Source organism: Oryx dammah, unplaced genomic scaffold (assembly GCF_014754425.2).
Source record: "Oryx dammah isolate SB20612 unplaced genomic scaffold, SCBI_Odam_1.1 HiC_scaffold_2, whole genome shotgun sequence".
In the NCBI taxonomy this organism is placed as follows: domain Eukaryota; kingdom Metazoa; phylum Chordata; class Mammalia; order Artiodactyla; family Bovidae; genus Oryx; species Oryx dammah.
In genome coordinates this window covers 70,599,425-70,623,885 of record NW_024070186.1, presented here as the reverse complement: position 1 = coordinate 70,623,885, position 24,461 = coordinate 70,599,425, and the positions used below count along the sequence as shown (strand labels likewise).

Below are 24,461 nucleotides of genomic sequence, written 5' to 3'. Positions count from 1 at the left end.
CTTTAATAATGCAGGATGATCAATCACAAAATATGTAAGTCATGTATCTAGTCTCTCAATGCCCTCCTCCCACATTTGCTACTCAACTGTATGATTCCGTAATTTTGCCTGGATCGCCCTTCAGCTCCAAATGCCTGTGATCGATTTAATTGCGTGCTATGGGGCATTTCAATGCATATATCTTCATTCAAGGCCTAAAACTCAAAGATACTTTCCAGAGTGCAGTAGTAGCTCCTGACTTGCAATTCTGAAGACTGTTCTCCTCTCAAAGGTAGAGATGCCATTCAGTTCAAGCTGTGATTTTTCTAATCACACTACAACAATGACTTTTCAGCCAGTCTCTACTTCTACTAGTTTATCTGCACATCTACTTTCAACAATCATTTTGGTCACCGGCAAATCTCTCTTTATTATACTCTTGCCATTTGTAAGGTAAAGAATTTGTAAGGTAAGGAATATTTTCTCAAAAACTGAGAATTACCAAATTCATGAATATTAGAGTAAGACATATCTTTCCATAGGAGATCAGCCAAACTTTCACTAATGCCTTCTAGTACTTAACAAACAAAAATAAAAGTGTTTGAAATGTTCCATTAATCTTTATCATTTCTATATAATTTGTATATTGGATAAGTTCAACCAGAGCTCCAAATCATTGGAAAATTCTACTGTTATAATAAAAATCTTTTCCTATCTAAAAATCAGTGCTTATACCTCTCCCCACTCCTACTTTACATACACCACAAACATCAGCATCAGCTTAGGGCGCACACATTTTTAACATTTATAGGAACAAAGATAACTCTGGAACCTACTCTTATTGCTAGTACCTTTCAGGTATGAGATTAAATAAATTAAAAACTTGATACCCAAGTAAAGTGTATTTGGACTATAGTGAACAATTAAAGGACATGTTCTAATCCCCATACCCTAGATTCTTGTGATAAAGAACTTCTAATGGTCAGATCTCTATAAAATTGACACACTGATACAGAACACAGTAAACACGTCTCAATTCATGAGAATAATGGTGTTTCCTAGATACTCAAAGAGATGGCAGGGTTAGGTCTCTGCCAAAATGAGTCAGGAAATGCCAAATAACAATGGCAACATTTTCCTGCACACGATTTTATGACTAAGTATCCCTATCTTCTCTCTTCCTTGTTAGTCCAACCTTTGGGGATTTGGTCTCTTCCTATTCATACTCATCGGGCCCAGAAACCTATTTCTCAGAATACTCTGACGTTTCCTTTTCTTCTCTTTATGTATATACAAACGCAGAAGATTCCAAGCCATCATAAAATGGTCCCTTAACTTGTTCATTCATACAGCTGGGTATATATTTACAGCTGAATCTCTTAACTACAATTTAAAATAATCATGGATAAGTGGCAAGGCACTTTAACATATTTAAAGTATAATCAAAACGTTTTAGAAAGCCATCCCTGATGAAAAAAAAGCATTATGTAGTCAAAACTCAGGAATGCCAAAAATTATATGTAAACCAGGAGTAAGAGAGGGATGAAGGGAATAGGAGAAAAATCTGAGCACTTGAACTAATTGAAGAACTGTTTTTTTCAAAAGCAATTCAAAATAAAATAACCTAAAATAAAAATTTTAAAGACAACTCAAAGATTCAGTAAGGTCCCAAGTTAACCAAAATTAATTTTCTTTTCTAGCTAAAAATAAACAGCTGAAAAATAAACCAAAAAAACAGTCTACTAACAACAGCAAAGTCCTAGAAATACCCTCAACAACACAAAAACTGCACACAACCTATGTGCTGACATGTGTAAAACTTAATGAATTAGAATATTTAGAAAAATGTAAACCACATCTCATTTTTACATCTTGATATTTTAAACTCGTCAATATACATTTAAATGGAATTCCACGGAAACACTAAGGACTGTAATTCTGTTGAGGGAATAAGAAGTTGCACTTTAATAACAAACAAGAAAGCATTCAAAACGACAACTTTTAAATAACAGTAGGGAAAAACAAAAAAACACTATCCATACCGAATACTAAAATTTAAAGCTACAATAAAAAAGACCAAAAAAAGACAAGGTATTTGGTAATTTTTAGGTGGGAGCTTAAATAGCCAGTAGAAAGAACAAAGTGCGGGCTCCAAATATCTGCCTAACTGAAACACCCATTTTTCAAGTTACAGAACACTACAGCTGAAAACCAGGTTTTTCAATTTGATTAGGGTAATCTTAAGGGTGACACCACCCTTATGGCAGAAAGCAAAGAGGAAATAAAGAGCCCTCTTGATGAAAGTTTAAGAGGAGAGTGAAAAAGCTGGCTTAAAACGCAATATTTAGAAAACAAAGATCATGGCACCCTGTCTCATCACTTCATGGCAAATAGATGGGGAAACAATGGAAACCATGAGATACTTCTATTTTCTTGGGCTCCAAAATAACTACATATGGTGACTATAGCCATGAAATTAAAAGACGCTTGCTCCTTGGAAGAAAAGCTATGACCAACCTAGACAGCATCTTAAAAGGCAGAGTTTGCCAACAAAGGTCCATCTAGTCAAAGCTATGGTTTTTCTAGTAGTCACATATGGATGTGAGAGTCATAAAGAAAGCTCAGTGCCGAAGAACAGATGCTTTTGAACTGTGGTTTTGGAGAAGACTCTTGCCAGTCCCTTGGACTGCAAGGAGATCAAACCAGTCAATCCTAAAGGAAATCAGTCCTGAATATCCACTGGAAGGACTGATGCTGAAGCTGAAACTCTAATATTTTGACCATGTGATGCGAAGAACTGACTCACTGGAAAAGACCCTGATGCTGGGAAAGACTGAAGGCAGGGGGAGAAGGGGATGACAGGATGAGATGGTTGGATGGCATTACTGACTCAATAGATATGAGTTTGAGCAAGCACCAGGAGTTGGTGATGGACAGGGAAGCCTGGTGTGCTGTGGACCATGGGGTTGCAAACAGTCAGACACTAGTGAGTGACTGAACTGAATCATGGGGGGAGAATCCTGTAGTTTAAGTAACAATAAACATGATATGAATGAATTTCAGGAATTGAAAGGTTGAGGTTATACAGTCAAAAGTCAGAACAGATAAATTACGGACCCTGGCTATGAGAAAGCCACTCTGAAAATAAGCAGACCTTCCAGATCCCACAATTTCTTTTAAAGACCTTCCAGATGCCTCATTCTCACTGTAGAGAAAGAGAAGCTGAAACTATACACATACATACAGCCCCCAAGTTTTACTCCCTAGATTATAAATGCTGAACCTAAAATTTCATCTTGGGACTTCCTGGCGGTCCAGTGGCTAAGACTCTGCTCTCCCAATGGAGGGGGCCCGAATTCAATCCCTGGTCAGGAAACTAGATCCCATATGCTGAAACTAAAGACTCCACACACTATTTATTTTTTAAAATATTAAAAAAACCTCATCTTCTGTCTGGAACACTTTCCATTAAATCCTTATAAATTAAATGATAGAATGCTTTTGCTAATTCATGTTTTTAAACTCCAAAAAGTCAAGTCTGATAACAATATTATTTTGAAGAAATAAGGCACCTTTCCTAAAAAGCCTATTTAAGGTAAAGTCCCAGAACACAATATCAAAATCTAATTTACCTACCTTGTTTAAAATACTGATCAATTTATCAGAGGCTCTGCTTGAGTGATGGCTTAGAAATCTACAGAGATCCATAAATCGCTTTGAAAACATTCCATTAAATTCATTAGGAACACATCATACTAGTCTAAAAAAATTTCTTGGCCTGCAAAGTGTCATTTCAAATTCACTTGCTACTTAGGTTTCTCAAAAATCCTGTAATGACCTTCTATTACTGCAATTCATTACAACACAAAATTTACTTATCCTATAAAGAGGGAAAAAGAAACTTAAAAAAACATTCAGGGTCTTCCCTGGCGGCTCTGTGGTAAAGAATCCACCTGCCAATACAGGAGACACCGGTTCGATCCCTGGTCCAGGAAGAGCCCAAGTGCCATGGAGCAACTAAGCCCGTGTGCCACAATTACTGAGCCTGTGCTCTAAAGCTGGGGAGCCGAAACTAGTGAAGCCCAAGTGTCCCAGAGTCCACAAGAGAAGCCATCACCACAATCAAAAGCACAACTATAGAGTAGCCCCACTTGCCACAACTAGATAAAGCATGTGCTGCAATGAAGACTCAGCACAGCCTCCCCCTAAAATAAGTAAATCAATCAATAAATAAATTTTAAAAAATCTTAATACTCAGCAAACTACTAACAGAAGTCTTACAGCTTGAATCCCTAAAACAAGATGTAAGTGGAAGCCCATACCCCAAAACCCTAAAGCTGTTAAGTCTTAAACTTCAAAATTCTTGTTAGAAGCATTTACTGGTTATCAATAGACTGAGCAAAAAAGGCCATCAAGAAACAGAATAATCTTCCTAATTGGAAACTATATTTTTTCCTTAATATTTATTTGGCAGGGTCACATCTTTGAGGCAGCACACAAGATCTTCACTGTAGCATTTGGAATCTTTAGCTGTGGCATGTGGAATCTGGTTCCCTGAACAAGGACAGAACCCCAAGTGCAGTCTTAAGCCACTGGGCCATCAGAGAAGACCACCATAGAAGTCTATGTTTTTAATGACTCTAATCCCAAGTGGTAAAAGCAAAGGACCATCATTTTATTCTCCTAAGCAAGCAAAGAAACTCTCACAGTCACGACTGCCTCCTTCAAATCTGATCAAGTATTCTTATAAAATTTAAGATCTATTCCAGTTTCTCTTCTTTAAAGACTTTCTCAGGATCAGTGGCATGAAATTAAAAAAAAAAAAGTTATATTTATTTAGCACAACAGTCAAATTACATTTTAGTCATCTTTTCCAATGTGTTAGGACATTACCACCCTTATGGCAAAAAGTGAAGAAGAACTAAAGAGCCTCTTGATGAAAGTGAAAGAGGAGAGTGAAAAAGTTGACTTAAAGCTCAACATCCAGAAAACTAAGATTATGTCATCCGGTCCCATCACTTAATCGCAGACAGATGGGGAAACAGTGGAGACAGTGGCTAACTTTATTTTTCTGGGCTCTAAAATCACTGCAGATGGTGACTGCAGCCATGAAATTAAAAGACGCTTACTCCTTGGAAGGAAAGTTATGACCAACCTAGACAGTATATTAAAAAGCAAAGACATTACTTTGTCAACAAAGGTCCATTTAGTCAAGGCTATGGTTTTTCCAGTGGTCATGTATGTATATGAGAGTTTATAAAGAAAGCTGAGCACAGAAGAATTGATGCTTTTGAACTGTGGTGTTGGAGAAGACTCTTCGGAGTCCCTTGGACCACAAGGAGATCCAACCAGTCCATCCTAAAGGAGATCAATCCTGGGTGTTCATTGGAAGGACTGATGTTGAAGCTGAAATTCCAATACTTTGGCTACCTGATGCGAAGAGCTGACTCACTGGAAAAGACCCTGATGTTGGGAAAGATTGAGGGCAGGAAGAAAAGGGGACGACAGAGGATGAGATGGTTGGACGGCATCATCAATTCAATGGATATGGGTTTGGGTGGACTCTGGGAGTTGGTGATGAACAGAGAGGCCTGGCATGCTGTGGTTCATGGGGTCACAGAGTCGACACGACTGAGGGAACTGAACTAGGACATTACAATTGATGGCTCAATTACTGAAGCCAATTTATGATAAAATATTGCATTTCTAAATAAATAAATGTTGTATTTCTGAACATAAACTGACAAACAGACCTGTGGTTGCCAAGGGGGAGTAGAGTGGAGGAGGGATGGATCGGGAGTTTGACACTAGCTGATGTACACTATTATATACAGGACAGAAAAACAACAAGGTCTTACAGTATAACACAGGGAACTATATTCTGTATCCTGTAACAAATTATAAGGGGAAAGAATATGAAAAAATATATATATGCAAACCAAATCACTTACACTTAGCTGTACAACAGAAACACAACACACTGTAAATCACCTATATTTCAATAAAATATTTTAAAAATAAACTAAAATAAATTCTCAATATATTAAGAGGGACAGGCTTCAGTTTGTTAGATCCTATAGGGCCTTTCCTCTGACTGGGTAAACTCTCCATTTTCCCAACCTCCACAGTTAAAAGTTCACTGCTGCAGGTAGATGTAATTACAAAAACATAACCCCTGAGAAAGGAAAAGGTTAATAGTATAATTTATGAAAAATCTGACCTCAGGTTTTTGTTTTTAAAAAACTGACAAAATGGATGATCACTTGTTACTCTTTGATCAATTATCAGTTTACTGATTCTCTGGCCCCAGTCTACCTTTCCAGCTCATCAATTCTAACATTCTGAGTCCCTAAAATCAGGATGCTTCCTAGAATTGATGGCATCTTAAAATAGCAAACAGCTGAATGGCTGCCAGGATATAAATGTCACTGTTAAGCATGCTCAAACTTGGTTTGCTTGCAATTTTCTGTGGCACTTGACTGCAACCCCTTGATAATTCAATCTGCAAACCAATGAAGTACCATTTTAGGAAGGATTTAGGTTTCTTACCAGAAGGTTGTTATGTTGACACCTTCTGATAAAATCAAGAAAGCACCAGCATCAAAACTTGCAGTGAGTGAAAATTCTTGAAAGAAAATCCTGGAGATAATAGAGGAGAGCTCTTTTAATGTATGCATGCAACATCAATGCTCTCCATGGCACTGAGAAAAATATTGTCCATGGCACTGAGGAAAATATTCTAAGAAGAAACACAATCATCTGAGCACAAAGATGTCACAGCCAATTTATTTTGCTTGTACTTTCCATTTTATGAATCCAAGTGTTCAAAGATAATCTTTCACTAAGTATACAACAAGAGTTCTAAAAGATAAAACTATGACTACTCATAGATCAATTGGCAACATTTGTTCTTAGTGCTTCTTACAACTGATGCCATTCTAAAGAAATCGTATAACTCTTCCACTGATTTCCCAAATCTACTTACAGAAAAATAATCCATTCTCTGGACTCTAAGACCCAAATTTCAACTATACACAGATCTTCACCCATCACTTACTTTTGTACCTAAAAACATTATCAATAATTAGAATCGTCTGCTGTCCTGTTTTTGCACTTTACACCTGTATGATCCATTTTACAGGATTAAAAGAAGAAAAAAGTGAATACAGCAAACTATTTCTTAATCAGGGTTCTAAGAGAATATAATATAGTTCAATCACTAAGGCATTCATCGTGTGTAATGAACTAACTCCTCACCCAGGCATAAAGAAAAATACTAGCTATGCAGAATCCTTGGAAAAACTGAAAAAACAGCGTTTCTCTGTTTTATAATTCAGACGAGAAACTCTATTAGGTTGAGAAAATTGACTTAGGGACTCCCGGACATAGGTGGTGATATTTACCTAAACAATTTTACACATAAGGGTCCCATTTTTTACACATAAGGGTCCCATTCAAGCTGCAAACTGAAGGAGCTGAAGCTTCTTCAATTAAGGTTATTTCTAGGCACTCAAAGACATGCCAGAAGTACTTAAAACTACTCCTCTCCCCAACAAAATACCAGATATTCTTTCTGGAACTTTTATGTCAAGTAATTTATAAAGAATTTACAATAAACACCTTCATGTTTCTGGACTGTGTATATGGTTAACAGAGAGAACTCCTTATTAGAGAAAGGAAAAAAAATTAAGTGTGCAGTATTACTGGTTTTACTGTTAAGATTGGTCTCAGATCCATTACTTTTTATGTGGTAGGTAAAACTAGAGAGGGACCAAAGCAGTAAGGTAAGGAAAATAAGACTCCTAACTAGCTTTATCTCCCCAGAAGCAAGTCACAATATCCTCCTTTATGGACTTTTTATGGTATTCCCCGAGCACCCTAGAGACTTTTGGGAGCAATTTTCAGAAGGTTGTATCAACACAGAATGGGACCCATCTCTCCCAAATGCTGGACATCTTCCTTTCCTCCCATCCCAGACAGTACCTAATTTGAGCATGTGCAAAAATAGAAAAAAATCTTTTTAAAACAGAGACTATGAAATACATGGTGCTAGCACAACTGCCTATGAATAATCAAAATAAGTTTTAATGTAGTAAACATGACATAAATGAAAACAACACTACCAGCAAATCTAAGGAATTATATGTATAACCTGGACACTGGCTGTCTTAACCAGGCTGGACATCCGAGGTCTTAACAGGGAAATAATAGTTCAGTACATAAAAAATAGAACTTCTCTATGGACAGGGATACCATAAAGTTAACAGATTACAGACAAAGAAAGGTTACTCTTACAATGAGTCCTCAGTTCAGTTGAGTCGCTCAGTCGTATCCAACTGTTTGCGACCCCATGGACTGCAGTACCACCAACTCCCAGTTACTCAAACTCATGTCCACTGAGTCTGTGATGCCATCCAGCCATCTCATCCTCTGTCGTCCCCTTCTCCTCCTGTCTTCAATCTTTCCCAGCATCAGGGTCTTTTCGAATAAGTCAGCTCTTCACATCAGGTGGCCAAAGTATTGGAGTTTCAGCTTCAACATCAGTCCTTCCAATGAATATTCAGGACCCATTTCCTTTAGGATGGACTGGTTGGATCTCCTTGCAGTCCAAGGGACTCTCAAGAGTCTTCTCCAACACCACAATTCAAAAGCATCAATTCTTTGGCTCTCAGCTTTCTTTATAGTCCAACTCTCACATCCACACATGACTACTAGAAAAACTATAGCCTTGACTAGACAGACCTTTGTTGGCAAAGTAATGTCTCTGCTTTTGAATATGCTGTCTAGGTTGGTCATAACTTTCCTTCCAAGGGGTAAGCGTCTTTTGATTTCATGGCTGCAATCACCCTCTGTAGTGATTTTTGAGCCCCCAAAAATACACTCTGCCACTGTTTCCCCATCAATTTGCCATGAAGTTATGGGACCGGATGCTATGATCTTAGTTTTCTGAATGTTGAGTTTTAAGCCAACTTTTTCACTCTCCTCTTTCACTTTCATCAAGAGGCTCTTCAGTTCTTCACTTTCTGCCATAAGGGTGGTGTTATCCGCATATCTGAGGTGATTGATATTTCTCCCGGCAATCTTGATTCCAGCTTGTGCTTCCTCCTGCCCAGTGTTTCTCACGATGTATTATGCATACAAGTTAAATAAGCAGGGTGACAATATATAACCTTGATGTACTCCTTTTCCTATTTGGAATCAGTCTGTTGTTCTATGTCCAGTTCTAACTGTTGCTTCCTGACCTGCATACAGAATTCTCAAGAGGCAGGTCAGTGAATGTTAGCAATTTGATCTCTGCTTCCTCTGTCTTTTCTAAACCCAGCTTGAACATCTGGAAGTTCATGGTTCATGTACTGCTGAAGCCCGGCTTGGAGAATTTTGAGCATTACTTTGCTAGTGTGTGAGATGAGTGCAATTGTGCGGTAGTTTGAGCATTCTTTGGCATTGCCTTTCTTAGGGACTGGAATAAAAACTTACCTTTCCCAGTACTGTGGCCACTGCAAATTTGCTGGCATACTGAGTGCAGCACTTTCACAGCATCATCTTTCAGGATTTCAAACAGATCAACTGGAATTCCATCACCTCCACTAGCTTTGTTCGTAGTGATGCTTCCTAAGGCCCCTTTGACTTCACATTCCAGGATGTCTAGCCATTATCTGGGTCGTGAAGATCTTTTCTGTACAGTTCTGTGTATTCTTGCCACCTCTTCTTAATATCTTCTGCTTCTGTTAGGTCCACACCATTTCTGTCCTTTACTAAGCCCATCTTTGCATGAAATGTTCCCTTGGTATCTCTAATTTTCTTGAAGAAATCTCTAGTCTTTCTATTTCTTCGCACTGATCACTAAGGAAGGCTTTCTCTCTCCTTGCTATTCTTTGGAACTCTGCATTCAAATGGGTATTTCTTTCCTTTTCTCCCTTGCTTTTCGCTTTGCTTCTCTTTCACAGCTATTTGTAAGGCCTCCTCAGACAGTCATTTTGCTTTTTTGCATTTTTTTCTTGGGGACAATGAATCCTAGGAGTCTCAAAAAGTGAAAAAGGATATCCCAGAAGTAAAAGGGAGAAAAACAAGCAATTTATGGAAAAGCAAATCCAAATGGCCAGCATACATTAAAATTCACAAGTAGGGATTTGCAAATCAAACTTGCAATCAAATAACCCTTTACACTCAATAAACTGGCAAAAATGAAAGATTATAATAAAGTCTATTTCTGGCAAGGATGTAAAGAGGCTGGGATTCACTGACTGAGAAAATACTAAAAAAAAAAAGCCTTTTGGAATGTAATCTGTTAACATTTATTATAGTTAACTGATAAATCTCCCTTCCATCAAGCTATCTTATTACTCTTTGAAACCTATCCAATGAAAATATACATGGAGTGGCATGTATGTTTGAAACAAAGTATTTATTAACTAGGGATGGCTGAATTTCATGGTAATTATGTGAAACATGTAACCATTAAAAAATAAACTACATCCCCAGAGAAAATGGCCAAGACGTTAGATTACCCTATTTTTATAGTGCAGTGCTGAGAAACAGCTACAATTTTATCTGAATTTGTATCTATTACATTCTAGGAGTATGAAAAAAAATCTGGCATGATGTCTACTTGGCTTTGAACAGGCTACCTAAATGATGGATTGTGGATGGACAGATAGAGTGAAGGGATTCCAAATGTGCAGGGCAGGGGTGGGAGGGGGGGATTTAATTATAATAAAACAAGTCTGTATATGCTCAATTAAACTATATATTTGCATATGCATATATAAGTCTCTTTAAAGAGTTGAGATATAGCTTTAATACTGTCAGTCAGCACTTTTTCCAGACAACACATATATACATAACCACACCCCACATCTTTTTAATTATTCCATCTCTAGAGACCTCAAATCCACATTCTAGGTAATAAACTTGTGTTTAATGTTTACATACAACACCTAAAAGATCTGAGTTGTAATTTGATCCCAGTAACAAGCACATTCAAGAGTGCAATTGCAATCAAAAATTTTCTTAACTTCAAACAATATACTTTTCTTTAAAAGATCTACAAGCTTTGACAAACAGTGTATTAAAAAGCAGAAACATCACTTTGCCAATAACGGTCAGTACTGTTAAAACTATGGTTTTTCCAGTAGTCCTGTACGGATGTGTGACTTGGACCACAGAGAAGGCTGAGCACGGAAGAATTGATGCTTCCAAATTGGTGCTGGAGAAGACTCTTGAGAGTCCTCTGGACTTCAAGATCAAACCAGTCAATCCTAAAAGACATCAACCCTGAATATTCACTGCAAGGACTGATGTTGAAGCTGAACCCCCAGTACTTTGGCCACCTGCCACAAACAGCTCACTGGAAAAGACCCTGATGCTGGGAAAGATTGAAGGCAACATGAGAAGGGGGCAGCAGATGATGAGATGGTTAGACAGCATCGCCAACTAAATGGACATAAATCTGAGCAAACTCCAGGAGATAGCAGAGGACAAAGCCTGACATACTGTAATCCATGGGTTTGCAAAGAGTTAGACACAACTTTGCTACCGAACATGAACAACATCTATAAATCAATGGACACATGCGCTATAAAGTCCACAAATTTACTAATTACATTATGCATTACAGAAATTACTGCATCATTATGCATCAGGTTCTATTAAGGAAAAAAGTTACGCAAAGCAAGACTTCAGCATCCATTAGAACTGTTTAACTGTTAATTTAACTGTTCCGAATGAAAAATGGCAATGAAAATGTGAGGAATACTCACATACTAATGTTCTAGGCTTATTAACTTCACAAGTTTATAATATCCAACAGTTTCTGAAATGAAAAGACTTGTAGGTTTCAAATGGCCACAGTAAACTATAATGACTTTCTTTTTGCCAAGAACTGAAGTTCACTTTAGTCCTATATTTTCCCTGTTGGCTCACACAGTAAAGTCTGCCTGCAATGCAGGAGACCAGGGTTCAATCCCTTGGTTGGGAAGATCTCCTGGAGACGGAAATGGCAACCCACTCCCACAGACAGAAAAGCCTGGTAAGCCCCAGTCCATGGGGTTGCAAAGACTGACACAACTGAGCAACTAACACTTCACTTCGTAAGTTCTGAGACAGTATCTTAACTTGAATCAATGCATTAAAAAAAATTTTTTTTAAGTTTAGTTTGAAACAAAACTCAGAAATAATGAAGTTAGTTTTGAGTATATATTTTGTTTATGGACTTCCCTGGTGGCTCAGATGGTAAAGCGTTTGCCTACAACGCAGGAGAACCAGGTTCAATCCCTGGGTCAGGAAGATCTCCTGGAGAAGGGTATGGCAACCCACTCCAGTATTCTTGCCTGAAAAATCCCATGGACAGAGAAGCCTGGTAGGCTACAGTCCATGGGATCGCAAAGAGTCAGACATGACTTCACTTTCACTTTCTTTTCATTGTGTTTATATAAAGATTAACAAGTCAGTGTCCAGAAACCAAGAACGACTGATTCATTTGTTCATTCAACAAATACTTGCTGACAGTCTACTAACATACTATTTATATATATATCAAGTCACTAGAAAACATGGCTTGAAAATAACCTAAAAAACTATTAAGGCAAAAAGCAATGAATCAAGAAAGAAGTTTTATTCTGGGGGAGGTGGCAGGCAGCGCTGTGCAGCCTATGGGAATCTTAGTTTCTGGTCCAGGGATCAAACCCCTGCCCCTTGCACTGAGAGAGCGGCGTCTTAACCACTGGACTGCCAAGAAGTCAAGAAGTTTTACTACTATTAATTAACAGAATAAGAAAGGCACAAAGACAAGAATCTGAAAGATGAAATTTCTGATTCTTAAGAAATACTGACAGGGAAATGCCATGTAGCTTTGTCAACCATAACTATAAATATCAGTTATCAGTGGGGGAGATCTCTATTTACGCTCCCCAAAAACCTAAGCAAAAAGTGCTGAGGCCAGAATATGGAAGACAAGTTATAACAACTGATATTTAACGTATGATTTAATTTTGGTTCAATTTGTCATGGCTTCTCAGCCTCTTTAATGTCAGGAAAAATAAACTGAGAAGACTATTGTACATATAAATATATATGTTCAGGTTAACACAAGTAATGCTTTGCATTGCTTAATTTTGTTTTGTTCAAGCTATTCTTTATGAAGATTTGGTTCAAGAAAACTTCATACAAACATCACAACAGAACTTACTACTATTAGCTAAACATTTGCCAAAGAATTTTTTCAAGCCTTTGATAACTACCATCTGAATATTATCAAGAGGTGCCACATCTTAACAAAATTTGAACAGAAGTTTCATTATATATATATAAGCATTTCAAACATTTCCCCAAATACCTAACATAACCAATAACATAAAGCTAACAACTGAGGATGTATAAATCATAACTATCCAGCATAAATTATAATCTGAGCCATCATCTAGTTTTTAAGCTTCTAAGTATATTTAAGTAAAATGGTTATTTCAAATGTAATCAGTATTTTAAAACTATGGAGTTCCAGGTGGTGCAAGCAGTAAAGAATCTGCCTGCCAATGCAGGAGAGAAAAGAGATGCAGGTTCAATCCTTGGGTCGGGATAATCCCCTGGAGAAGGACATGGCAACCCACTCCAGCACTCTTGCCTGGAGAATCCCATGGACAGAAGAGCCTGGCAGGCTGCAGTCCATGGGGTCACAGTGTCAGACAAGACGGAAGCAACTCAGCACACACACACACGGGAGTCTTGCATTCCTTTTTTTCATATTAGTATGACTTTTCCAATTAAAGCACATCTCAATTCAGACTACATTTCGGCCCCATGGATAGTGGTTACTAGATTGGAAAGGGCAGATTTTTGTAATATTAAGACATAGTTCAAATCATTTCTCCAAGAATCCTCCCAATTCAGTCCTCTTGACTCCCACTGTATTCACCAGAATAATTTATAATTTAACAATAATTTGGTAAGCCATATATTCATACTTAAAAATCGTATGATGGCTAAAGACATCAGGCTCTCTGGGAGTCAGAAACATCAATCTGAATCTCGAATCAGCCTATTCATTTTATGGATAGATTCACTTAGCCTCAGTTTCCTTAACTGGGGTAACACCATCTCTTTTTCACTGTGATTGAGAGGAGTAAATAAGATAAATTCAGGTAAAGTACCTGCACAGTATGACAGTCTGAAAAAAGCTCAGTCTTATCAGACTCTTTACAACCCCATGAACTGTAGCCTGCCAGACTCTTCTATCCATAAAATTCTCTAGGCAAGAATACTGGAGTGTGTTGCCATGCCCTCCTCCAGGGACTTTTCCCAACCCAGGGACTGAACCTGGGTCTCCAGCATTGCAGGCACATTCTTTACTGTCTGAGCCACAAGTGCTCAATAAACTGCTGCTGTTGTTAGAGCTAGATAGAACCTCAGTGAACTAAAGACCTAGTAGATTCCACCACTTGATGAACTGTCCAAAAAAAAAAAAAAAAAAAAAATCCAAGTGCCTCATACTGCTGATGAAAAATCTAAGGCCTCACAACTAGCCAGTACAAGATTTAGGGGTCAGTCATAGAAAGTATACTGCAGATCAACTACAAAAAAGCAACTTTGCTATATCCTTAACACTGTGGTAGAGAACTCAGTTCCTGAATTATTATCCAATCAAAACGTATAAACCTCAAAGAATACACAGTAAGTAATGGATATTACTTTGTTCGTATAATCAAAGCTATGGTGTTTCCTGTAGCCATGTACAGATGTGAGAGCTGGGAAATAAAAAAGGCAGAGTGCAGGAGACTCTTCAGAGTCCCTTGGACAGCAAAGAGACCAAACCAGTCAATCCTAAAAGAAATCAACACTGAATATTCATGGGAAGGACTGATGCTGAAGCTAAAGCTCCAATACTCTGGCCACCTGATTCAAAGAGCCAACTCACTGTAAAAAGACCCTGATGGGAAAAGATAGAAGGCAGGAAAAAAGGATGACAGAAGATGAGATGGTTGGATGGCAGTGCAGACTCAATGGATGCGAGTTTGAGCTAACTCCTTGAAATACAGGGAAACTCCTTGAAGGATGGGGAAGGCTGGCATGCTGCAGTCCATGGGGTCACAAAGATTGGATACAATTGAGCAGACTGAACAACAACAACAAAGAACAAGAGCACTTCCCTAATGGCTCAGACTGTAAAGACTGCAATGCAGGAGACCAGGGTTCAATCCCTAGGTAGGGAAGATCCCTGGAGAAGGGAATGGCTACCCATTCCAGTATTCTTGCCTGGGAAATCCCTGGAGACAGAGGAGCCTGGTGGACTAGTTCATGGGGTCAAAAAGAGTTGGACACGACTGAGCAACACTACTACTACTACTCAGTTCAGTCGCTCAGTAGTGTCCGACTCTTTGCGACCCCATGAACTGCAGCACGCCAGGCCTCCCTGTCCTTCACCAGCTCCCGGAGTTCACCCAAACTCATGTCCACCAAGTCGGTGATGCCATCCAGCCATCTCATCCTCTGTCGTCCCCTTCTCCTCCTGTCCCCAATCCCTCCCAGCATCAGCATCAGTCTTTTCCAATGAGTCAACTCTTCACATCAGGTGGCCAAAATACTGGAGTTTCAGCTTTAGCATCAGTCCTTCCAAAGAACACCCAGGACTGATCTCCTTTAGAATGGACTGGTTGAATCTCCTTGCAGTCCAAGAGTTAATGGACAATAGTAATAAGCAATAGTAAATTATTATTTTACTTACACAATACCCACAAATATCTGATGATGTATAGAAAAAAATATGGAAAAATATGTTTTCTGTAAGTAAAGTCAAGGTCTTGACATTGTCTCTAGATACGGAAGATCAAGGCTTTCTTTTTTGCTTTTGTGTTTTCAGATTTTTCATTAATTACACACTGTTCTTGTAATACAAAAACAAAACTTCATGGGAAAATTAATTTTTAAAAATTAAGTGGTCTTTTCACTTAATTAAATGCTAGTTCTTTTACATATTTAAAAAAACTTCATTTTAAAACATGTACAACTAAAAATAGCTTCAAAATATCTTAAACTATGTTTTTAACCTAATAGTTTCCATAATATAACACAGCAACCATGTTCTTCTCAATTACTAATCTCCACAAAGAAATCAAACATCTTCTTTACTAACTTTGAAAAGTAAGCACATTTTCAAGATACAACTCTTTTACTATAAGTCTACTGGCCATCATCCTTAGCAATAATAAATCTGTTGTATAATTTAATTACTCTCAAATTTCAATATTAAGCTAAAACAAAAAGCAAATTTTGGAAATATCATGGTACTTTAAAATGTTTTGTAGTTGATCAATTACATAGTCAAAAGCCAAAATTACAGAGGTTTAAAAGTAATTCTATCTTCTAAAGAGAAGAACTGAAAATTCCTTCAGCCATCTTAGAGACCACACATTTCCATGGAATACCATGGAAACTCCTCTCCAAGTGCCAGAAATTGAGTGACTTTCAACTTCTATTTAAAATTATATTCTGCCCACAGCTATGCAAGTTGCAGTGCTATTACAAAGCTTAAAATCATATACATCAGTTAAAAAGCATTTTAATGACTCCAAATGGGTACAAGGCTTTTTGAGGGGTTAACGAAAATGTTCTAAAATGAGACTGTGGTAATGGTTACACAATTTCGTAAATATACTATCAATACTATCAGAGAATGTAAATTCTATCTAAAAGCTTTAAAAAGATAAATAATAATAAATGCATCTTAAATGGCACAGCAGTATAAACCCTATGATGCTGCACTCCAGATAAAAGCTATAAAAACAAGTTTGTATATACAATTACATCCCCTATCAAGTGATTAATTACCATATTTACCATTTTTCCAATCCCTATAGTTACCTAGCTTCAAACAAGAGTTAAGTTTTTATCTCTTTGACATCCACAGATCTACTGTTCTTAAGTAAAAAGAGCAGGATGCAAAACGAAGTATTTGTGTAAATATTTAGGGGAGGGAAAAAAAACTATCCTATTTTAGATTCCATCTTCAGCTTTTCACTGGTTCCAACTAATTTCTGAAATGAAGTTTCAGTTCCAGTAAAAACCTTTAATCAATCTCTACAGAGCACTGCCTCAAGCATGATGATACTGGCCACTAACCCCATGACTCTGAAACTCTTCAATGGTAATTCACATTCACAGTCAAGTGTGTGGTGGGAGGGCAGGGCAAAGGGGGAAAAATGAGAGGAAAATCAGAACCACCAGTATATTGAAAACCACGGCTGAAAGAAAAAAACACCAAAATGTTAACTATTATTCTAGCTTTTTCTGATAGTTTCTAAAATCCCTCACTAACCATGTATTACTTTTTAAATTCGAAAAAATTACTTAAAATTACTTCCACGTTAAACTAAAGAACCCAAACCCAAAATAGTATTCTGTATGATTCTATGTTTAGGGAAAACTACGGGGACAGAAACCACCCTAGGTTCCAGGGGTGAGGAGAGAGGATGACTACAAAGGGACAAGATAGAAATTTAGGGGATGTGGAATTATTCTATCCCTTTACCCTATTGGTAGTGATGACACAACTGTGAGCATTTATCAAAGCTTACATAATCGTCAAAGAATATGTTTTTTAAAAGATGCATTTTACTATAGGCAAATTAATCTAAAAAATTCATGAAGCTACAGTTAATAATGTGCTTATGCAGTGAGCCAGTTTTTTCCAAGTGGACAGTTTCATGGGATAAAAATATTACAAACTACTGAACTACTTCAAACATCTTATTTTACACAAAACAATATAGGACCAGGAATATTTGGTCAACAGTGCATTGCTAGATAACCTTAAATAAGCTGAAGTATGTAGAGACCCAGAATTCCTATTTGTTTAACTTCAAATATAGGGCTCCTCCCACTTCATCATCTTTACCCTTCCAGAGTTCTGAGGACCACAGCTTCCACAAAGTACAAGTCGATTATTGCAGGACATAAAATTCAAAACATTCAAGTGCTACCTCAGCAGATTCAAATGTGGCTAGGGTCCTTCCCAACCTCTGCCAAAGAACCACCTTACTACACTTTGTTAACAAAATAGGTGTAATGGACTCAAAAAGCCTAAGAATCAAGCAAATTTTGTTAGAGTATGGATAAGTATCATTGATAAACTACCGTTCCAAAACAAGGACAAAAGCAAATAAAATAAAATAAAATAAAACTATGCAAAACCAACGTAAGATGGTAAACAATCTTTACTAAAACTTGCAAACTGACGATATTATTGAACCTTTAAATTTTTTTAAAAAACATAAACGTTTAGCAGATGAACATAAAATATACTTGCATTAAAAGAAATGGTGTTGTATCAACTATCATCGACATGCTGAAAATAATTTGTTAAAGCAAAACAATCTTTCCTGTGTTTCGATATGCCAGGAAAAAATGCGTATCTCCACTACATAAGAATTTAACAGCCGAATAGTGACAATAATGCAAAAATGATGAACCTTATCTACCCTTGACAGTAAAGTATGATAAGCCCACCCTTTGTGCAGTGTGCCACAAATGTTATCTGCAGTCTTTCAAAGAAGGCAACCACTAGAACAGGCTAATGAAGTACCTGCTCAAATTTTACTCAGGGCTTTTGTATGACAAAAAGTTGTAAACCTAGACTGATAATGGAACTATTTACTAATTAGGACTCCTTTCCACTAGTCACTTTTCACTTTATGTTAACCACCTAAGGAGATTTAAACTTGTAAAAAGCTTAAAGAGATCCTTTAGACGCCAACAGTGATTCTCTACTACGCTATAACCACGTGACAGCTAAACCAATTTCACACAGCTAATTAGTAAACTAGAAAGGGAAAACGCTAAAAATAGGAATTACGACCACCAAGTAAGAGAAAATTCCGTGGGAGATACGAGGTACGCTGAAACTAAACTCAGAATACATTCTGCGTACTCACAATACTACTCCTGAATTAGGAGAAGGCCCTTCATAAAAATAGCCAGGACTCTCAAACATTTGAGATGCTGGCTTAGTGAGACTGACTGACAGACAACAGCTGGGGAGATTTTTGTATTGATCTTGTAACATCGCGGCATTACTTTGGGAGAAAGGGAGAATCGGGAAAAGGGACTGTTATAATGGCAACACTAAACTTGTAAGGATTTCATTTTCAACTATGTGACCCCTACACTGGAAGCCCCTAATAAATTCCTCTACTCTCGAATTCCTCTTCCGTTTTCCAGACTCGATCCCACAATAATGCACCTTCAAAATACGTGTGTGTGTTGCGGGGGGGATCAACACCCTCCAAAAACACTGGATAATTGAAAGACAAACTAGTTACCTCCCCACCTGTGTCTTCTTAATCCATCTCAAAGCCTAGAACTCTCTCGCCTTTTCTTCCGTAAGAGAGGAGCTAAGGCGCCGCCCAATTTCCCAGGCAAAAAATAAAATAAAATATTTCTACCCGCCACATTTCAAGGTTTTCTAGTTTTCTCTTCGATCCTAATCTTCAATCCTGCACTCGCTCTCTCTTCAGACACTTTAGTTTATTAGCCCAAAACCCTAGTACAAAGGTGAATTCCTAAGATTCCGCGAGGCACCCCCCAAGGGGGTGGGGAGGGGTCGTAGCCGCGGGCCGAGGCGCTCTCGCTCGGCCCAGTTCGAGGGGCGGGGGAGTGGCTGTGACCACACAATCCCACCACCTCCTTTTCACGACTCCCCCCACCTCTCGGCGCTCGGGCCTGCTCCCAGGAAGCTTCCTGCGGCCACTCGGCTTCTCCTCACCGGCCCGCGAACGGCCACACTAGCATCCAAGAAAAAGGTTCGTAAGTAGGAATACGCAAGAACTGTCCGACGTGTTGTTTCAAAATATAACGGAGCCCGGGCCCCCGAGACCGTTAAACCGCGGGTGGAGGGGGGAGAAGCGATGAACCTAGTGGCCTCAGGCTTTGTCCTGGCTGCCTTTTTCGACCCCAAACGCCACTATGTTGAACCACCAACCCTCCCCCAAACCGGCCCGAGCCCCCAGAAGAACCAACAAAGCAGCAAAAGGGTCGGTACCTTGTAGAAAGCCCCGTTGGAGCCGCGAACCTCCACCGTCAGCTCCGCCATGTTGGAACCGCAAAGGCCGCTGGGAAGAGATTCTAGAAACTTTCCAACCAGAGGGGAGGAGGGGGGAGGGGCGTGAAGGAGGCGGGGGGAGGGGCGGGGAAAACAGGGCGGGACTGGGATCCCCCGCCCCACACCCCTGGGGTCTTACCGGGCCGCGCCGGCTCTCCCAGTGGGATCCCTCCGCTCCTTACATCACTCGCCCCCAGCTCCGCCCGCCGTCGCCAACGCCCCGTTCGCCTCCCGACACAATCGCCCGACCTTTGGTGACCCGCCCTATGTCTCCGCCCCTAAGCGCCGGGTGCTTGCCCGCCCCAGCCGGTCGGGGCCTCCTGCTGCCCGGGAGTGAACTGCCCCGGCACAGCTTGCCCCACGCGTCTGCGTTCCGCCAGGCTCGGCACTTTGCCTTGAAACTTCCTTGAGGTGCTGGAAGCCCTGGAGTAGCTTCCTTATCTGGTGAAAAGCAACTTTGGTGGCTTCAGTTGCACACTGGCACAAACTTTAGGGGAAAGAGAGAACCTAAAAATGTACATATTATGTGCCTCGCTTTTCTTAAAAAAAAAAAAAAGTGTTATATTGGTGGCTTCCTCCTGACTCCCAGTCCAGCCCTCTCGCCACCTGTTAACCACTTTCAGTTCATTTCAGTCCGACTCTTTACGACCCCATGGACTGCAGCACGCCAGACTTCTCTGTCCATCACCAATTCCACCGTTTAAAAAGTTAAACTAAGTATTTCCAGTTCAACTTAGATGTATTCATAACCCGGGAGGTAATGCCATTGTTAGAAGTAATCATGAAAACAATAGAGCTGTAGAGCACCTTTTTCCCCTACTGCAGTGCGTAGGAACTTCCACACACAGGATCAAAGCAGAACCAATTTGTATGGCTTTTCTACCAGAACCTACACCAATACCATTGAGTGTTCAGAGTGGAGATACTTTGAGTATTTAACAATACTGAAACATTTTCGGAAAGCAAGGACTTTGGAAACAGTACTGGAAGTAATTCTTTTCTGTCTGTTGCTTTACCGTTTTGACAGGAAAAACCTAGAAAAGGATGCTTTGCTGGCACACTAGCTCTTAAGGAAATGCTCGTGGGCCTAGCCCTGGCCTTTATGAGCAAGGTGGTCTTTTAAAAAAATTCCATCTGAATTACTAAGGGCTCCATATTGCTATGGATGGAATGTTCTTTTTAAAATATTCATCATTGTGAGGAAAACACAAGCACGCTAATACATCAGTGAGTAACAGCCACCATTTATTAAGGGCTTCATGTGTGTATGACACTTTATATAATCATCTTGCTATGATCCTTCAAAGTTAAAATACCCTAGTTTCCTTTTTCCCTCACAGCTGTATTGAAGTATAATTCACATACCGTACAATTCATCCATTTAAGGTGTACAATTCAATGGTTTTTAGTACATTTACATAATTGTGTAATCATCTCCGCAATCAATTTTAGAACATTTTCACCATCCCCCCCAAAACCCTTGTATCTGTTGACATTCCGCATTTAACCCTATTGTAGCCACGTGTCCCAGGAAACAAACTCAGAAGGACAATGCAGATAGTGGAGTGCAGTTTATTACACAGGCGAAAGCCAGAGTCTCTTAGCCAAGGACCCCGACCAGTCTTTGTGAAAACCTTTTATACCCTAAGTGTGTAAGGTTCCCTGAAACTAGTCTGAACAAAGGAAAAAGAAAGATACAATCAAAGTTAACCCGTGATTCATATGCCTTAAGCCTAGATAGTTAACAGTGGACAATTATCAATAGGCTTGTGGTCATACCCCAATAAGCATAATAAAATGTATGATTCTATTCGGTTACACAGATAATTAGGGTATTCTTTTAGGCATAGAGAGCCCTGGGGCTCTGCCTTCTGGGGGCCTGGTTTTCCAGTTGGTATGTCATTTTCAAAGGTACTGGGCATATAGCTCAAAGTCCACAGTCCGGCCCAAGATGGAGTCCTGCTTTCAGACAGAGCCTGTTCTGTTTCCTCCTTCAACCCCAATCCCCCAAACCCTAAGCAACCACTAATCTACTTTCTTCCTTTTTTCTTCCTTCTTCTTTCCTTGGCCTTCACATTTGTTACTGAATGTCAGTCACTTTGGGTAGGGCTATGAAACTTCCATCTGGACTAAAGTCAAGTTATTTGAACTTTGAAGAATAAAGATTGTTCCTCTTCAGGCCTTGTATGCTAAAAACATTTTGAGTTTGGACACCCCAACCTGTCTCCACTAACTCCTGCTATTAACAGATAGAACTATGACTTCCATTAAACAACAGAGATTTATAGCAACCAGTCATATATCTAAGATCACATAAGATCTAAATTAGCAGAACTGGAATTTAAGTCACACCTCTTTCCATTTCCAGAACTCATATCATGACTCTGTTTGTTGTGGGCATGTTATGTTCATAGTGGAATAGTACACAAGCTTTAAAATTTTGATATAGATCTGTATTCATCATTTTAAAAAGACAATCATTATTAAAAGGAAAAGAGTTACATCTCAATAAAACTGGGAAATAAGTAAAATTTTTAAAAAAGAAAAAGTCACAAAACAGCAAGCATAATCACCTTTAAATAATGAATGTGCTCATGTGTGTATGTGTATATATATGGTGATGGTGATGGTGAAGACCCTCGAGAATACCGTGGACTGCAAGGAGATCAAACCAGGCAATCCTAAAGGAAATCAACCCTGAATATTCTTTGGAAGGACTGAAGGTGAAGTTCCGCTATATGGCCACCTGATGCAAAGAGCTAACTCATTGGAAAAGACCCCGATGCTGGAAAAGATTGAGGGCAGGAGGAAAAGGGAGAGATACAGAATAATATAGTTGGATGGCATTATTGACTCAATAGACGTGAATTTGAGCAAACTCCAAGAGCTAGTGCAGGACAGGGAAGTCTGGCGTGCTGCAGTCCAGGAGGTTGCAAAGAGTCAGACACAACTTAGCGACTGAATAACAACAAATGCACTGTTGTGTTATTTAGTCCATAAGTCATCATCAACTCTTTTGCGACCCCATGTACTGTAGCCCATGAGACTCCTCTGTCTAAAACCATGTCTCCTGCGTTGGCAGATGGGTTCTTTACCACTGAGCCACCAGGGAAGCCCCCTATATGTGTTATATATATTTATATATATTTATATATATATATATATACATATATACATATACATATACATATGGGAGACTTGGGTTCAATCCCTGGGTTGGGATGATCCCCTGGAGGAGAACATGGCAACCCACTCCAGTATTCTTGCCTGGAAACTCCCCATGGACAGAGGAGCCTGGCAGGCTGTGGTCCATGGTATTAGAGTCAGACGCAACTGAGTGACAAAGCATAGCACAGAACATATACAAACATATATCAGTTCAGTTCAGTCACTCAGTCGTGTCCAACTTTTCGCAACCCCATGAATCGCAGCACGCCAGGCCTCCCTGTCCATCACCAACTCCCAGAGTCCACCCAAACCCATGTCCATTGAGTCGGTGATGCCATCCAACCATCTCATCCTCTGTTGTCCCCTTCTCCTCCTGCCTTCAGTCTCTCGCAGAGTCAGCTCTTTTAAAATGAGTCAGCTCTTCGCATCAGGTGGCCAAAGTATTGGGAGTTTCAGCTTCAGCATCAGTCCTTCCAGTGAATATTCAGGACTGATCTCCTTTACGATGGACTGGTTGGATCTTCTTGCATTCCAAGGGACTCAAGAGTCTTCTACAACACCACAGTTCAAAAGCATCAATTCTTTGGCTGTCAGCTTTCTTTATAGTCCAACTCTCACATCCACACATGACTACTGGAAAAACCATAGCCTTGACTAGACAGACCTTTGTTGACAAAGTAATGTCTCTGCTTTTCAATATGCTGTCTAGGTTGGTCATAACTTTCCTTCCAAGAAGTAAGCATCTTTTAATTTCATGGCTGCAATCACCATCTGCAGTGATTTTGGAGCCCAAAAAAATAAAGTCTGCCACTGTTTCCCCGTCTATTTGCCAGGAATGATGGGACCGGATGCCGTGATTTTAGTTTTCTGAGTGTTGAGCTTTAAGCCAACTTTTTCACTCTCCTCTTTCACTTTCATCAAGAGGCTCTTTAGTTCCTCTTCACTTTCTGCCATAAGGGTGGTGTCATCTGCATATCTGAGGTGATTGATATTTCTCCCAGCAACCTTGATTCCAGCTTGTGTTTCTTCCAGTCCAGCGTTTCTCATGATGTACTGTGCATATAAGTTAAATAAGTAGGGTGACAATATACAGCCTTGACGTACTCCTTTTCCTATTTGGAACCAATCTGTTGTTCCATGTCCAGTTCTAACTGTTGCTTCCTGACCTGCATACAGATTTCTCAAAGGCAGGTCAGGTGGTCTGATATTCCCATCTCTTTCAGAATTT

The 24,461-nt window shown here is 39.3% G+C and overlaps 1 protein-coding gene across 7 annotated transcripts in view; it reads right to left on the bottom strand.

The window, feature by feature from the left end:
• Positions 1-20,276, bottom strand: part of FXR1 (FMR1 autosomal homolog 1) — a 74,170-nt gene extending 53,894 nt beyond the window's left edge. For 3 of the 7 annotated variants that reach the window (XM_040251567.1, XM_040251599.1, XM_040251590.1), the window contains exon 1: positions 20,006-20,276. In XM_040251567.1, coding sequence (XP_040107501.1) covers positions 20,006-20,056 — 51 coding nt within the window. In that variant the 5' untranslated portion in view covers positions 20,057-20,276. The remainder of the gene's footprint in view (positions 1-20,005) is intronic. The other 4 variants (XM_040251572.1, XM_040251580.1, XM_040251556.1 and 1 more) reach the window with 3 other exon arrangements.
• Positions 20,277-24,461: the final 4,185 nt, after the last annotated feature.